Source organism: Heterodontus francisci, chromosome 15 (genome assembly GCF_036365525.1).
Source record: "Heterodontus francisci isolate sHetFra1 chromosome 15, sHetFra1.hap1, whole genome shotgun sequence".
Taxonomy (NCBI): domain Eukaryota; kingdom Metazoa; phylum Chordata; class Chondrichthyes; order Heterodontiformes; family Heterodontidae; genus Heterodontus; species Heterodontus francisci.
The window spans coordinates 63,621,764-63,638,420 of record NC_090385.1 but is presented as its reverse complement, the minus strand read 5'-3'; the positions used below and the strand labels follow the sequence as shown (position 1 = coordinate 63,638,420).

General features: G+C 39.0%; 1 protein-coding gene across 5 annotated transcripts in view; it reads right to left on the bottom strand.

Moving 5' to 3' along the window:
- Positions 1–857: 857 nt before the first annotated feature.
- phka1a (phosphorylase kinase, alpha 1a (muscle)) overlaps positions 858–16,657 on the bottom strand; it is a 213,366-nt gene continuing 197,566 nt past the window's right edge. For 4 of the 5 annotated variants that reach the window (XM_068047677.1, XM_068047673.1, XM_068047675.1 and 1 more), the window contains 6 exons: positions 13,902–13,943; positions 12,355–12,402; positions 9,833–10,003; positions 9,668–9,721; positions 2,734–2,934; positions 858–2,379 (listed from right to left, as the gene is read on the bottom strand). In XM_068047677.1, the coding sequence (XP_067903778.1) occupies positions 2,206–2,379; positions 2,734–2,934; positions 9,668–9,721; positions 9,833–10,003; positions 12,355–12,402; positions 13,902–13,943 (690 nt within the window). In that variant the 3' untranslated portion in view covers positions 858–2,205. The remainder of the gene's footprint in view (positions 2,380–2,733; positions 2,935–9,667; positions 9,722–9,832; positions 10,004–12,354; positions 12,403–13,901; positions 13,944–16,657) is intronic. The other variant, XM_068047674.1, reaches the window with a different exon arrangement.

Here is a 16,657-nt window from a genome sequence, read left to right as displayed (position 1 = left end):
AATTGACCTAGCCTCAACAGCTTTTTTGGAAGAGAATTTTCCAGATTTCCATTATCCTTTTTGTAAAGAAGTGCTTCCCGACATCATCCCTGAACAGCCTAGCTCTAATTTTAAGGCTATGCCCCCTTGTTCTGGGCTTCCCCACCAGAGGAAATAGTTTCACTCTAGCTACCCTATCAACTCCTTTAATCATCTTAAATACCTCAATCATATCATTCCTTCATCTGCTATACACAAGAGAATATAAGCCTAACCCTGTCCTCATTATTTAACTCCAAGTCCAATATACCCTTACTGAGGTGTGATGCCTAGAAAGTAGAACATAATGCCATATCATTGGAATGATGTCATTGAGGGCGTTACATATATGCAAATTAGGTGAAGGTCAATGATAGATCTTTGGAGGGCTCCAGAGGTAATGGTGCAAGAAAGCCAATGCAGGGGCTTCTCTGGCTACAACAGAATAGGCAAGAGTAAAACTAAGTGAGGACAGTCCTTCACAGCTGGACAATGGAGGAGTAGCATTGGAGGATGATGTAGTTAACCATGCCAAAGGCTATAGCTAGATCAAAAAGGATAAGGAGAGTAAGGAGAAAGTGTACGATAGCCACAGTCACCGAGAATGCTATTGCAACTTTTTTGCTGTGGCAGTGACAGAAACAAATGATTGGAGAGGTTCAAACGTGGAGTTTTGGGAAAGTTGGCACGGATTTGGAAGGAGACAACTGAAAATTTAGAAAGACAACAAATCTATTATGCGCATGCATACACACAAATAATTATTCAGATAAAATAGAACATGTTAAAATATTAGCATAATAATTTTTTAAACAACTTGATATTGAGTTCATAGCTTTAATAAAAGTTTTTATTAACTGAACAGTCTAGGATTTTTTTTTGTGAAGATGGGAGAGTATTAAAGTGTTGAACCAAGTGAAGAATAGCTGATCTCTTCTTACTTGCATCTGATACAGTTTTCAAGGCAATAATAAAAGGTCTGAGCATGGCATCTGCATAAGCATCATCTAAAACAGTAAGTGGAAACTCAGTTGCCTAGCTACTTGCCATCCCTTCCCCACAATGTTAAACCTTAAAGTACCAGCCTCTACATTTTCTGAAGTTGCACATACAACTTTCCTGTAATTGAGCAGCATAATGATTACAATCACAAATCATCCTAAATTCATCAGGCGTGACTACCCTTGTGATCAAACAATAAAGGCACATTAATACATTAAACATTGCAATTAAAAGCAAATTGTTAAGCAGGTTGCTAAAATAACAAGCATATCATCAAAGCAGACAAACATTTCTTTCCTTTATGATTTTAAAAAAAGATACTTAACTTCTAAAACCAATTTTCTTATAATCACTCAAGATAAGGCAGTAACATTAACCTGATCATTACTGTCAAAATGTAAATTTCTTCTTAAAAAAATATAAAAGAAAATATAAACTAAAGCACCTGGATCTCTACAGTTTTGCTTTGGGATGAGGAGAGAAAAAAACTTCTCTACAATTTTTTTTTATCCATTCCTGAGGATTAGCTTTGTCAAACCGATAAGAATTGTGTAATCTTATTGTGAGTGTGAGATGTCATGCAACATAGGAGACATTAAGACGGTGGGAAGAGGTGCGAGCATACATCATCAAACTTATTATTTTACTGTTATGTTAAGATTGTTTGCATACAAAATACATCGTTTGCTCAACAAGTACCACAATATGTTTCATACATTTTGTTTTAAAAAGGAGGGGCAAGATACTTCACCCATTAGCTGCAAATAGGTAGCTTTCTAGCCCAACAGTCTACAATAAATAGCATGCTTTGAGCCATGTATAAATTTTGGCCTTATTTTAATGATGCCATTTTTTTGCATTTGCTGATGCATTAACAAAATTTATATAAAAATATTCCAGATCTTCTCCAATTTCTACTAAAAGAAAACAGGTCCAAGCTTAACGGGCGTATAGAAAAGTATACTAGGCCATGCTTCCCTTTCTGTGAAGATTTAATTGATTTAAAGATTTCATTCAGTCATTTCTTCTTGGCAACTATAAGCGACACAACCTGCACTTCACAGTTTCTGCATCATTAGTGCATGGTGACATTCAATTTCAATGCTGCACATTGTAGCCCTTTCACATGGCAACTTAGTGCTCAGTCTTGTAATTTAGATTATGCCAATAAACTTGATGAGCAGTTTACTGCATAGAGCATCCGCTGCCTGGTAAGAATTCATCCACGTATACGGCTACAGCCTTCAAAAGATAGGTCATGGTGCCAAAGCGACCACTTGGGGCACTGTCATACAGCAACTTGCAAATCCCAGTGGCAGTATCCTTTTCCAGCATGATATTATCAGCACCCAGGGCTGTCTATTGAAAAAAAGTGCAAATTAGTGCCACATCTTTATAAAAGATAACTACAACAACAGCAGTAAAAGTTAAGGCTCAAGACAATTCCTGACAAGGACGGCATAACAGAAACCACGAGTTCTCCAACCTAATATGCCATTTGACAAGTTTCCAAAGCTACTGTAGTACTCAGGGATTGGTGGAGAAGAGAAGAAACATGAGCGGAGAACAGGCACCACAAGGTAATTCCAGTAACTGGATACAAACTAACTTTTGTAGATTACCTGCTCCTCCTTCCAAACTTTCTAGCCAGGAGAAGGGATGGGGCAGGAAAGATAAAAATGAAACTATAATATATGACAAATAAAATTTTACCTGCTCCTCAATAAATAAGTTATTTGCCATGTGTGCAATGTGATCAACATGGATTATTTCACCAATACTTTGTACATCTATATCAGCCAGCATGGTGATAACGAGGATTGTCTCCACAAGAAGCTGTCGATACTCTGGCTGTGGCACATTGTTCAGGAAAGTCTCTACTTGAACAGCAAACTTTATTTCACCAGGAGTCATCTATTTAGAAAGGAAAAAAAATGCAGGTCAAGTAAATCAAGACGTTCATCTCAGAATCTATTTATAAGAAATGTCTGTTTGTGATGAGGGTAATGCAGCTGATGTGGTGTATATGGATTTGCCTAAGTGCCACATAGTAGGCTTGTCAGCAAAGTTGAAGCCAATGGAATAAAATGGACAGTGGCAAAATGAATACGAAGTTGGCTGAGTGACAGGAAACAGGATAGTGGGGAATGGTTTTTTGGACTGGAAGAAGTGGTGTTTCCCTAGAGGTCAATACTAGGACCACTACTTTTCTTCATACATATTAATAACTTAGACTTGGGTGTACAGGGCACAATTTCAAAATTTTCAGATAACACAAAACTTGAAGTATTGTGAACTGTGAGGAGGATAGTGATAGACTTCGAGAGCACATAGACAAGCTTGTGGAATGGGCAGACACGCGGCAGATGAAATTTAATGCAGAGAAATGTGAAATGATACATTTTCATAGGAAGAATGAGGAGGGGGAATAGGAACTAAAGAGTATAATTCTAAAGGGGGGGTGGTGCAGGAACAGAGACCTGGGGTATATGTGCACAAATCGTTGAAGGTGGCAGGGCAAGTTGAGCAAGTGGTTAAAAAGAAATTAGATCCTGGGCTTTATAAATAGAGGCATTGGGTACAAAAGCAAGGAAGTCATGATGAACCTTTATAAATCACTGGTTCAGTCTCAACTGGAGCATATCATCCAATTCTGAGCACTGCACTTTAGGATTGATGTGAAGGGCTTTAGAGAGGGTGAAGAAAAAAATTACGAGTATGGTTCCAGGAATGAGGAACTTCAGTTACGAGGATAGACTGGAGAAGCTGTCCTCTTAGAGAAGAGAAGGTTGAGAGATTTGATAGAAGTGTTCAAAATCATGAGTGGTCTAGACTGAGTAGACAGAGAGAAACTTCCCTTTGGCCGAGGGATTGAGAACCACAGGACACAGATTTAAGGTGATTAGCAAAAGAACCAAAGGTAACCTGAGGAAAACAATTTTATGTAGTGAGTGCTTAGGATCTACAATGCAATGCCTGAGAGGGTAGTGGAGGCAGATTCAATTATGGTTATCAAAAGGGAATTGGATAAGTACCTGAAGATAAAAAACATTTGCAGGGTTATGGGGAAAGGCTGGGGGAATTTGTTCCAGCTGAATTGCTCTTGCAGGGAACCGGCGCAAACCCAATGAGCCAAATTGCGTCCTTCTATGCTGTAACTATTCTATGATTCATAATAAAGTAGAGAACCAAGATGAATTCAGAAAATACTGAGGAGAACCGAAAAGGGAAATAAGAGGGTCAAAGAGAGTGTATGAGAATAGATTTGCAGGTCACATAGGAGAGAACCAAAATGTTTTTTTTAAAAACATGTAAATAGTAAAAAGGTAGTCAAAGGACCAATTGTCCCAATTAGGAGCCAAAAACAGATTTTCTTGTGGAGGCAGAGTGCATAGCTGAGGTACTAAGTGAATATTTTGCATCTGTCTTCACTAAAGAAGAGGATGCTGCCGATATCACAATAAAGGAGGAAGTAGTAGAGAAATTGGATGGGATAAAAATAGATAAGAGGTACTTTAAAGGTTGGGAGCACAACACAGTTGAAAAATCACATGGTCTGCATGGGATGCATCCGAGGTTGCTGAAGGAAGTAAGGATGGAAATTGCAGAGATTCTGGCCACAACCTTCCAACCTCCTTAGATATGGGAATGCTGCCAGAGAACTGGTGGATTACAAATGTTACATCCCTGTTCAAAAAAAGGAGAGGGATAAACCTGGCAACAACAGGCTAGGCAGCCTAACATCAGTCGTGGGAAAAAATTTAGAGGTAATAATCTGGACAAAGTTAATTGGCACTGAAAAATATGGGTTAATAAATGAAAGCCAGCACAGATTAAAAGCAAATTGAGTTCTTTGATGAAATAACGGAGAGGGTTGATAGGGGTACCAGGGTTGCTGTTGTCTATACAGAATTTCAAAAGATGTTTGATAAGGTACAACATAATAAACATGTTAGTAAAATTGCAGCCCATAGGAGAAAAGGGGCAGTGGCTGCATGGATACAAAATTAACTAAGGGAGAAAGTAGAGAGTAGTGGTGAAGTTATTTTTTTTTTACACCAGAGCGACTGGTGTCCCCCAGGGTAGGTATTTGGACCATTGCTCTTTTGATAGAAATACATGACATGGCCTTGGGTACATAGAGCATAATTTCAAAGTCTGCAGATGACACAAAATTCAGGAATTTACTGGACAATGTGGAGGATTGTAACAGACTTCACAAGGACATAGACTGGTGAAATGGGCAGATACATGGCAGATGGAATTTAATGCAGGGAAGTATGCAGTGTGGACCCCATGGATCAGTATTATGACTATTGCTTTTTTGATACAATGGCCTGGACTTGGATAGAAAGAGTACAATTTTGAAGTTTGAGGGCACATGGCAGATGTAATTTAACGCTGATAGCATGAAGTTATGCACTTTGGGAGGAACAACATGGAGAGGCCGTATAATCTAAATAGTACTATTATGAGGGCAAGAGCAGAGGGACCTAGGGCTGCACATTCACAGATTTTTGAAGGTAACAGGACAAGTTGATAAAGCGGTTAAGAAAGCCAATGGGATAGTTGGCATTATAAAAAGGGGAAAACTAGGAAGTCATGTTAAACCTTTATACATCACTGGTTAGGCCTCAGATGGAGTATTGTGCACAATTCAAGAAAGATGGCAAGGCCTTGGAGAAGGTACAGATAAGGTTTACTTGGGATGAGGGACTTCAGTTATGTGGCAAGACTGGAGAAGCTGGAATGGTTCTGCTTACAGCATAGTACATTAAGGGGAGACCCAATATGAGGTATTCAAATTATGAAGGGCTTTGATAGAGCGGGTAGGGAGAAACTGTTTCCTCTGGACAGTGGGTCAGTAATCAGAGGTCATAAATTTAAAATAATTAACAAAATAACTACAGGAGAAATAAGGAGTGTCTATTTACACAGACGGTTGTTAAGATCTGGAAATGCATTACCTTAAAGGGTGATGGAAGCAGATTCACAGGAAGTTTCAAAAGGCAATTAGACATGTACTTGAAAATGATTAATTTAAAGGGCTATGGGGAGAAAGTTGGCATGAGAGACTAAATAGGGCAGCTCTTTCAAAGCACAGGCACAATGGGCTGAATGGCCTACTTTTGTGCTGTTAGATTCTGTGAAAATTGTGAAGTGACTCATTTTGGTAGGAAGAATGAGGAGAGGCAATATAAACTAACTGGTACAATTATGAAGGGGTGCAGAAAGAGTGTCCTTGGGTGTACATGGACAATTCTTTGAAGATGATAGGACAAGTTGAGAAGACTGTTAAAAGGACATAGGGATCCTTGGCTATATAAATAGGTGCATAGAGTATAAAAGCAAGGACATTATGTTAAACCTTTTAAAACACTGGTTATGCCCCAACTGGAGTGTTGCAGCCAATTCTGGGCACCATAGGATGTCAAGGCCTCCCAGAGGGTGCAAAGGAGATTTACTGGAAAGATACCAGGGATGCGGGACTTAAGTTATGTGGAAAGGCTAGAGATGCCGGGATTGTTCTCCTCAGAACAGAGAAGGTTAAGTGAAATTTGATAGAGGCGTTTTGTTAGAGTAAATAAGAAGCAACTGCTCCCAGTTGTAGAAGGGTCAGTAACCAGAGGACACAGATTGAAGGTGAATGGCAAAAGAACCGGAGGAGACATGAGGAAAAATTTTTATGCAGCAAGTTGTTACGATCTGGAATGCACTGTCTGAAAGGCTGATGGAAGCAGAGATTCAAAAACAATTTTTTTTAAGGGAAATTGGATAAATAATTGAGGTGGGAAAAATATGTATGGCTATGGGGAAAGAGCAGGGGAGTGGCACTAATTGGCTAGCCCTTACAAAGAGCTGGCACAACGTAAGCCCGATGGGCGAATGGCCACCTTCTGCACTGTATCATTCTACAATTCTAAATCAAATCACAAAGTCAGACAGCTAGATCATTTTCGTATACAAGTTGCTTCTTTTATATTTAGTGAAAGTCTCAAAAACATAGTCCTGTGTTAGGAGACATCAAAACATGTATGAAAATGCAACATAGACCAAATTCTTTAAGTTCCATACATGAAGAAAAATAATTCCTTACAGATGGGTAAAATCATAAATTGAGCAGAGTTGGGAAAGTGTAAAGAGCAGAAATGGGGCCAACATAAGAATATATTAAAGAATCTTGACTGCCACCAAATATTTGTTGACTCTTCAGGCCAATCAAATTGGGGAGGTGGTGGCGTAATGGTAATGCCACTGAATTAGCAATTCAGAGGCCCAGGCTAATGCCCTGGGGGCACAGGTTCAAATCCCACCATGACAGCTGGTGGAATTTAAATTCAATTAATTAAAACAATCTGGAATTGAAAGCTAGTCTCAGTAATTGTACCATGAAATTATCGATTGTTGTAAAAACCCATCTGGTTCACTAATGTCCTTTAGGGAAGGAAATCTGCCATCCTTACCTGGTCTGGCCTACACGTGACTCCAGACCCACAGTAATGTGGTTGACTCTTAACTGCCCTCTGAAATGGCCTAGCAAGTCACGCAGTTGTCAAGTAGGGATGAGCAACAAATGCTGGCCTTGCCAGTGATGCCCACATCCAATGAAAAGAATAAAAAATATTATTGGTATGCTCTGGAGAGTCACAGTTGAACGCAAATTGTCACAGTTGAGTAATGTAGTTTGTAAGAAAGGATTAACATCCTAAAGTTTCAATAAATTATTTATTGGGTCATGGAAAAATGTTGTAAAGCTTTATCCTGTGATTCATTGCTTTCCTCAGGAGATTACAAGTATTGTTCTGATTTCTTCATAGAGCAAAATGTACATGAACTGCAAAGCGCATTTGTTTATAGGTTGAATGGGATTTCCCTGATCCAAAACTTTGTTTTAAATATGGTATTAAAACTTTATTTTTCAACCCCTTGTTCAAAAGTCTCCCATGTTCCAAAGAGTCATAATTAATGAAGCACGTGCATGAGCATTAAACTGCTGTTCTGTAGAGTCACGTGCTATTAAAATTGCAACATGGATTTCTAGTTCCTTCCAACTATTGTGCTTCAGCTAGCAACTCGCATAACCTTGTCTGATGTACACTGAAAATACTTTTAAATGTTTTTCATGATTTCTTAATTTGGATGGCTGAGCTATTCCTGTGGTATGGGAAGATTAGGAAAATGAGAATAAATAAAACCAAAAGTGGCATAGTTACATGTTTAAGTTGCTGTTGTGCAGTCTTATACTTGAAGGTTAACTGCAGCATTACTGGAATGAAGTGTACAAGGTCCACTAGTAGCTCAGCAAGTTTATCAAGTGGTTACCTGAGCTACACTGACCTGAAAAGACTCCAGGCTTGATGCCTGATCAAAGGAAAATTATCAGGTTGCAATGAGGGAAAAGCACAGTAAATTAGACAGGGCCCACATTCAAGCTTCCCTCTAAGCTGTGCAGCAGTCCAGAACTTATTGTGCAGGGGACAAACAGGACGTGCACAGGAAGCAGTTTGTGCAGCCACATGGCGATCTTAAAGGGACTATGCAGTGCAATAAATGGGCTGCACATAGCAAAGGGAAATTAGAGGGAACATATTTTTAGTTTTTATAGAGACAATTTTACAGCGATACACTATTCTGTTATTAGCTTTTTGTAACTTTATTACTACAACTATAACAACTTGCATTTATATAGTGAATATAATGTAGGAAAATGTCCCAAGGTGCATCACAGATCATAATCAGATAAATTTGGCACAGAGCAAAAAAAGGAGTTATTAGGAAGGATGATCTGCTGAGCATTTCCAGCATTTTCTGTTTTTATTGCAGATTCCCAACAGATATGTCTGTTTGACTTGAGTCTGAAATTTGCAAAAGACAAATCCACACACAAAACTGCCTGTACTGTGAACAAGTTTGCACTAAATTGTCATGAAGCTCAACAGAAGTGCAAGGAACAACACATTATCTTTCAGTTAGGCATGTTGCAGCCTTTTGGACTCAACACTGAGTTCAACAATTTCAGATTATAGCCACTGCTACCATTTTTTCAGACAGCAGCTATTGGTAATGGTTCTGCTATTGCCATTTACACTTCTCTAGACCCACATTTTGTTGCTTTACTTGTCTCATTACAATTCCCTTTTGCCTTGCACCATCATCCCTTCTGTCATTTAATCTCTCCTACCTTCGACCCCATCACAGATCTTCCATTTTGTTCTTTCCTCTCATCCTCCTTTCCCTACCTCTGTACTTGTTTAAAGCTGTTAACTGTATATCAATTGTGTTTAATTGTAGGCAGGTGGTGAGCAATAACTGGGGAATCACTTGTGCCCTGGGTTAGGAGGTGCTTGCTTGTTATCTGGAACTGTATAAAGATTGGCTCCAGCTATATCCTTCACCAACTGGCTTTCTGGACTAAAACACTGTTACATCTCAAACTTTTTCCAAATCTGATTAAAGTTCATGAACCTGAGACGTTAACACAGTTGTCCTGCTGAATATTTCCAGCATTTTCTGTTCCTATACTAAACTGGCTGATGCAAGTTACAAATGCAATGCAGTAAAGTAGGCATATTTTCAAGCTTAGGATTAAGACAGATTGCTGTGAGGCAAGCGAAACTACGGAAAACCAAAGTAGATAATGGTTTACCTCTTCAGTTGTAGACGATCGGAGAATGTAAGCGTTAAACGACAACCCTTGACACTGCAAGCATAGGGCAGATTGTTTATAAAAACAGATTATCTCATTTCAAATTTTTTTAAAAAAACACTTACTTAAGAAAAAAAACAATTCTACTGAAGCACTGCTTAGTACCTTTTGTAAAATTTTCCACACTCGCTGATAAAAACCAACAGGGACTCTGTTGAGTGCCCCATCGATGCGCCTTCGTCGCAACCACTGTCCATGGCGTGCATCAAAGGAATCACTACTTTCCAATGGAAGATTGGTCAAAGTCTCAGCTACATTAGAGAATCGATTGCCTGACTGTTGTGATGTACAAGTACATTTATTAATATGCTTATAATAAATGTTACAGTGTATCTTAAGGCACAGCAAAGCAATTTAAATCTGTTCAAGGTCTCCATTTCCAGCATCACATATACACAAGACTGGTCACAGTAATCATAAGATGACAAATCAAACTAAATCGTGATGTAACTTACTACCTGTGACAATTAAGTTTATTCATGGGAATGGCAGGCTTTATTATGCATTGTAAACACAATCAGAATTGTTTAGTTATTGTAATCTACTAATAAGCTGTACAAATATTTTATGCATTTATAAAAATGAAATAACTGCCAAAATGCTCCCCATTCCACTCCATGATAAAAGGCTTGGTATTTGTGCTGCCCAACAGTTAGGTATGGCGACATGTTAAAACTGTCTCTGGAGCTCTATGTGCTTCTGGTAGCCTGCATCTTAAAACTGAATTATCCACCATCTTCATTATTTGTCAATGGTAACATTCCTTGTGCATTTTAGCAACTCATCCTGCTTTGCTCAATTTTCCCAGAACCAGCCTTTTTTTTGTCCTCCCATGACCCCCTTCTCCCACGCTGTAAAAAGGCCCACAGCCTGCACAATAGCTAGTGTAGATTAAAAAGACCTATAATAAAAAGAACTTACTTCAAAACTCCTTACCCACAAAACATCCCTGCAGGGCTTAATGTAAGGTTGGGAGGGAGTAAGGTGTGTGTAAAATGCCATCATTTGTAGCGTAAAGACTCTACAAGGTATCTAATTCAATTTGTGTCATTCAGGCATCTCTTACCATAGGGGCCATACCAAACTGGCACCAATTTAAGAAGAGGTCAGCCCTAAAGTGGGATTCTAATTTGATTACTAAAACAATATCCTAGATGTTGACCAAATTTAATTCGCTAATAAATGCATGAGCGGCAATCCATGTAGTTCCTTACAGACACTGTCAATAAGTCAAGGAAAACAAGCCACCGAAATGGAATAGCATAGCATATTCATTTTCATGTGAAGCTAGGTTGTACCATTCAAACTAAGTGATTTTGATTTTAACCACTGCTCTGTACATTCACCATACAGTGGAAATAAACTGCTTAATGATTTGAAACCAAACCTCAGCTCATCTAGTATTACTTAAGCTAATCTTCAGAGAAATTGAAGAAATGCATGTGTGAAAGACACGATGATCTGTGCCAGATCACAAAGGGGTTTGATTATTGCACCCTGGATCACACAGTATACAAGCAGAAAAAGGGCAGTGTAAGTCCCAGAAAAAGTAGCTGCTTGAGTTCTGCTCCAAATTTTGGAATGTCAGGATCTATCACAAGCAATAAACAGAATATCACATGTCAAGGTTAATGGGGCTACTGCTGCAGAACCAAGGCTATGACCACAGCCCAGTGGAGATACTTGTATTCAGTATGCAGATTTAGAGAACATAAAATGCTCTATAATTTCTCATCACAATGGAGATAGAATAGAAAAAGAATGTAGGTGTTGTAGAAATAAGTATTCATGAAGTCCAGGATGTAGAGATAGCCTGGGCCCCAAATGGCTCAGTTTTTCTTGTGGTTCAGGACCAACAAGATAGATGAGGCCCAGTTCTGGGTTCCTATGAAGAACATGCCCTGTGCTGGGCAAAACTGGAATCCCTCCCACCAACGTATGGTGGCAGCAGTGTGTACCATCTACAAGATGCATGCAGCAACTCACCAAGGCTCCTTTGACAGCCCCTTCCAAACCCGCAACCTCTACCACCTAGAAGGACAAGGGCAGCAGATGCACGGGAACACCACCACCTGCCAGTTCCCCTCCAAGCCACGCACCATCCTGACTTGGAACTATATTGCCCGTTCCTTCACTGTCACTGGATGAAAATTCTGGAACTCCCTTCCTAACAGCACTGTGGGTGTACCTACACCCCAAGAACTGCAGCGGTTCAAGAAGCAGCTCACCACCAACATCTCAAGGGCAATTAGAGATGGGCAATAAATGCTGTCCGAGCCACATCCCATGAACACATCAAAAAGAGGTCATAAAGCTCACTTATTCCAGTAGAATTAAGATCTACTGTGTAGAGATCATCTAAATTCACTCTACATAGGAACTCTTACAGGCAGACCCGGTTTGTTTAATTGTCCGAGTGGATTTTCACCCCAGGTCCTACTGTGCCATCTAGTCCACTCTTTTTTTGGACTGAGGTTAGTCATGCAGACATCGAAGGCTAGACACTCAGTATTGCTAAATGCATAATGATTCTGAGGTATATTGGGAAGATGCAATTGAGTGACAGATCAATTACCATAAAATATCAATAAATATAATGCAATATTGTTAACACTAATAGTCATCACCTCTTGTGTTCCATCAAGCATGGTGTCAGCTGTCATCAGGGATCCGCTCTACAAGGGTGGGAAATAATACATGTTAAAGAACATACCATAACAAGCAATATAATTTTGCCGTTTTCTGGCCTGTTAAAGCAAGTTGAAAGTTAGTAATTTCATATATTAAAGGTATGAAACTTAAGTGAGGAAAGTGGTCAGTTCATTTTTGTGACATCATGCAAAAAACAATATTAATATCCATGGTTAAAAACATTAGAACAGAAATCCCGTAAAACCTGCAACTGAGTGGATTTCTGATGCAAGGTCCCACTTGAAACATTGACGTATTTTTCTCTTTTAGATGCTGAACAACCTTTTCTGCATATTTAGTATTTTCTGTTTCATTTCAGCTTTCCAGCATTCACTGTTTCTCTTTTTATCTTTAGATGGAAACAGTTTAACCCTACAGTCAAGTTGTGAAAGAGGCTTTGATGGAAAAATTTATTGAGCTTTCTAAGAAAAAAAAGGATTAGCTTGCATTCATATGGCACCTTTTGCATCTTCAGGCTGTTTCAAAATGTTACATGGCCAACAAAGTACTTTTGAAGTGTAGTCATCATTGTAACGTAGGTAAACACAGTAGCCAATTCATGCAGACCAAAGTCCCACAAATGGCAATGAAATAAATGACTAGATAATCTGATTTGTGCTGCTGGTTGAGGGATAAATGTTAGGCAGGGCATCAGGAGAACTCCCCTACTTTTCTTCAAGTGGTGCAATAGGATCTTTTTGATCTACCTGAGCAGGAAGACTGGGCCTCAGTTTAATATTGTGTCCGAAAGCTGCACCACTCGCTCAATACTGCATTAAGTGTCAATTTAGAGTATGTGCTCAAATCTCGGCTTGAACTCAAAAATTCTGCTTCAGAGCAGACAGCATTACCATTGAGCCAATGTTGACAAAAATACATTTAAATCAAAAGCTCACAACTCTGTATGGCATTGATTCAAAGTAGTTTCATCAATGTTTTTAAACTTTTCTAGAAGCACATTGATAAACCAGTGTGTAGCTTAAGGAACTGTGGTAAGGCACAGGTTCAATTCCTCACTTCACTGAGGCCCAAATCTTAATTGTGCAACTGTGAGAAGGTGCTAAGCCAGGACCAGTCACCTTCTCACAGGGGAAAGAGTTTAAGGGAAGAAGTTTGGGGAAGAGATGAAACTAAAGTATTTGCTTGTTTTCTGACCGAACAAATATTAGTGATTTTTAAGGAGAAGGAAGGAAAATAAAGTTTAAAAGGACAGAGAAAGATTAAATATATTGCTTTGGCATACGTGCATCATCAGATAAAACTGCAATCAATCATAACATGCGGCAACAGTTACAATTCTGTAAGACAGTACATTGTATTTGTGATGCACTATTGTTTTAAATAAAACTTTAAACTGATGGTTAAGCTGCATGTTCAAAGCAATGCACAGTGTTTAATGCTATGTGAAGTAATTAGCTATTCAGGCAAATAAAAAATGATGGAAAGTTGTGAAAGCTGATAGTTCCAGCTACAAACATGTCACCTCCTTATTGATTACACCAGCAGAAAAGTTACGTGAATCCATCTATAAACAGGGAAAAAAATACCAGATTTATTCGTGGCATGAAATTTAAGCATTTTCTGAGTGAGACACTTTAAAGGCACAATATCTCTCAGGCTACATTTATAAAATGGCATAATCATTGGTATTACAATTCCATGGCTAGCAAACTGCCGAAGCATGTAGGTACAATATATTCCTCTAACACAACATATTATATTTTGTCTTCTGCTCAAGTGCAATATATCCATCTGTGGCACTTTTACCCTCCCCTTCTCCATGTAAAGACACAGTTCATACTATTCTCTTTCTCTAATATAAATCACTCTCTTTCTGTGTAATACCTCTATTCTCAATGAGATGACGTGGAAAATTGCATGTGATCTCTTCTCCCCAGGTTTAAGATTTTTTTCATGTAAGTTTTATGCAAGATGCTCCAGACTAAAAAAATACACAGAAATGATAAAAGCCTACAGAAATATACTTAAACGAAATGTTGGGTGTGCTAAAGGCAGGTGAATTTAAATCCAAACATAATTACTAGCCAAGCCTGTGCTCCCAGTGTGCAACAAGTGCAGTTGGGATCTGAGATCTTTGTGAAAGGAAATCGTTTTATTTCCTCTTTCTTGATGCAAACACACCAAACGCATAGACAAGACTGACTAATCTAAAAGGTAGTCTCTTTTATTGAAGATACTAACTTATATACAGCAATACCGGGAAGATAGGACACATGTCTTGTTTCTATAACTGCTTCCAACAACTGCCTAGTGATCATATGGGTCTGTACATCACATCCTATCTGGTGATGGTTACGCCCCTTAAAGCAATACCACAACATCTTGCTTTTTCCTAAATTAAAAATGTGTCACAAAATAATCTAGACTATCTATAATGCAGTGAGTGAAAAATGTATTAAATGTTATGACCGGAACTATTTACAATACAGCTAGTGAAAAAGGTATGTCTAAAATATTTTAAATATACAGTCTTATGAAAGTGCCTCTGTGTTTTGTTAAATATATTTTTGGAGGATTCATTTTTGAAAGATTGATGAAATGTTAAAATTCGGGGTTTTCAAAGGGGGTCATGTAAAGGTCACTTGACTTTGAAAAACAGTCCCTGGAAATATTTTTTTTTTTTAAAGTGGCTCTGAGAGGTCTTGTGAGGAAAACAAGCCTTTCCAGGAAACCACTTGACTTCCGGCTCAATAAACAACAGAGAACTTTGGACACCTGGAGAAGTTGGTTACAAAGAAGTGACAGGTCAAGATTGATGGAGGTGAAAAGGTTGACCTCCTGTTGTTGGTTTTGCTTTTGAATTGTTTTGAGTTGGGGTTGAACTATATAAAAAAAGGAGAGAACTTCCAAGGAGAGAAGAGAATTCCAAAGGAAGGAGAGAAGACCACAACCCAGCTCAGCTTTCCAGCACCTCTCTAAAAGACCCTGAGAAGTCCAGTGTCAACTCATCTCGTCTCCTGTCTTTGAAGAAAAGCCTGCTAAACTAATTCTCAACACCACCTGAAAAGAACTGTACTAAAAGATCCCAATGACCCGTCTACATGTACTTGGAGACCAGACAGTATGCCAGTTTTGGAACACAACATATCTCATCTGCTGTTTCTTCAAGAATGAACAAGTATTCAGCCAAAGTGTTTTGTTTTATCTGTAACAGAGCTCTAAACAAGAAGTGCGACTAGAATGAACAGTGCACTCCTCCCGCCTCAGTCGTAAGAACAGCAACAAATTTTCACATCTCCAAAGTGTATTGGCGGTCTAATGATACACCCTGACCTGGTTACTGTAAGTTTAGTTTGTGGATGCTGTAGTCTCTCAGTTTTGACTGTGGGTGGGAATGTTGGGTTTGGGACGTGTCTTTCATTTTTTCTTGCCTGTCAAGCAATTCTCCTCTGCTCGACATAGCTGGTTACTGCTGATTTGGTTCTCTGTTTTAAGTTCTAACATGCTTAGTTTAACTTCTTTCAGTTCAGCCTACGTTTCAGCTCCTCTAAAGCGTACTGTCGTGAGTTCATCCTACAGCTTTCCTCCATGGGGTGTCTTTCCACCTGCCAGTAGTTCTAGCCAGATGATGCTGCCAGTGATCCTCCAAATCTTTAACTTGCTGCCAAAATTCTTTCAGACCCATTAGCGATTCTGCTTCTCTCGGTTTCGCTCCTGTTGCAACCTGGCTGCATTATTCTCGTTAAGTAAAGAAGCGTTTCTCTTTTCCATGTCCAAGACTTTGTCCCGCATCTCTTTAAGAGCACATTGTGATTCGGTTTCCCTTAACCTTGCTTGTACCAGCTCCTTCTCCAATTGCAGAACAAAATGTGGGTTGCATATATGCTGTATCTTTAGATCAGCAATTTTATGTTATAGTTCAACCACAGCTGCCCTATCAGCTTCTTGAAGTCTCAGTGCCATCACATCATCTTTGTTCTTGCAGTCCATCTCAGCTATCTTTCATTTAATTTCATTTAATTGACCGGTTAGTCTTTTATTCTGGGCTGAAAGATATTGCCCCTTCTTGCGTAGAGCATTGCACTCCTTCTTGATCACCAGATCAGTTTTCAGTTGGACCCTACAATGCTTTGTTGGCTTTTTTGATAGTCTGGATTTTGTGTTTGTAGCCCAGCTCCTGCGGTGCCTGCTCTTGCTTATCAGATTGTTTCCAGTGGTCTTTGTGGTCTGCTGTCTGCATCACGATCGTTATCGATGCCATGAATTGTTACCGATATC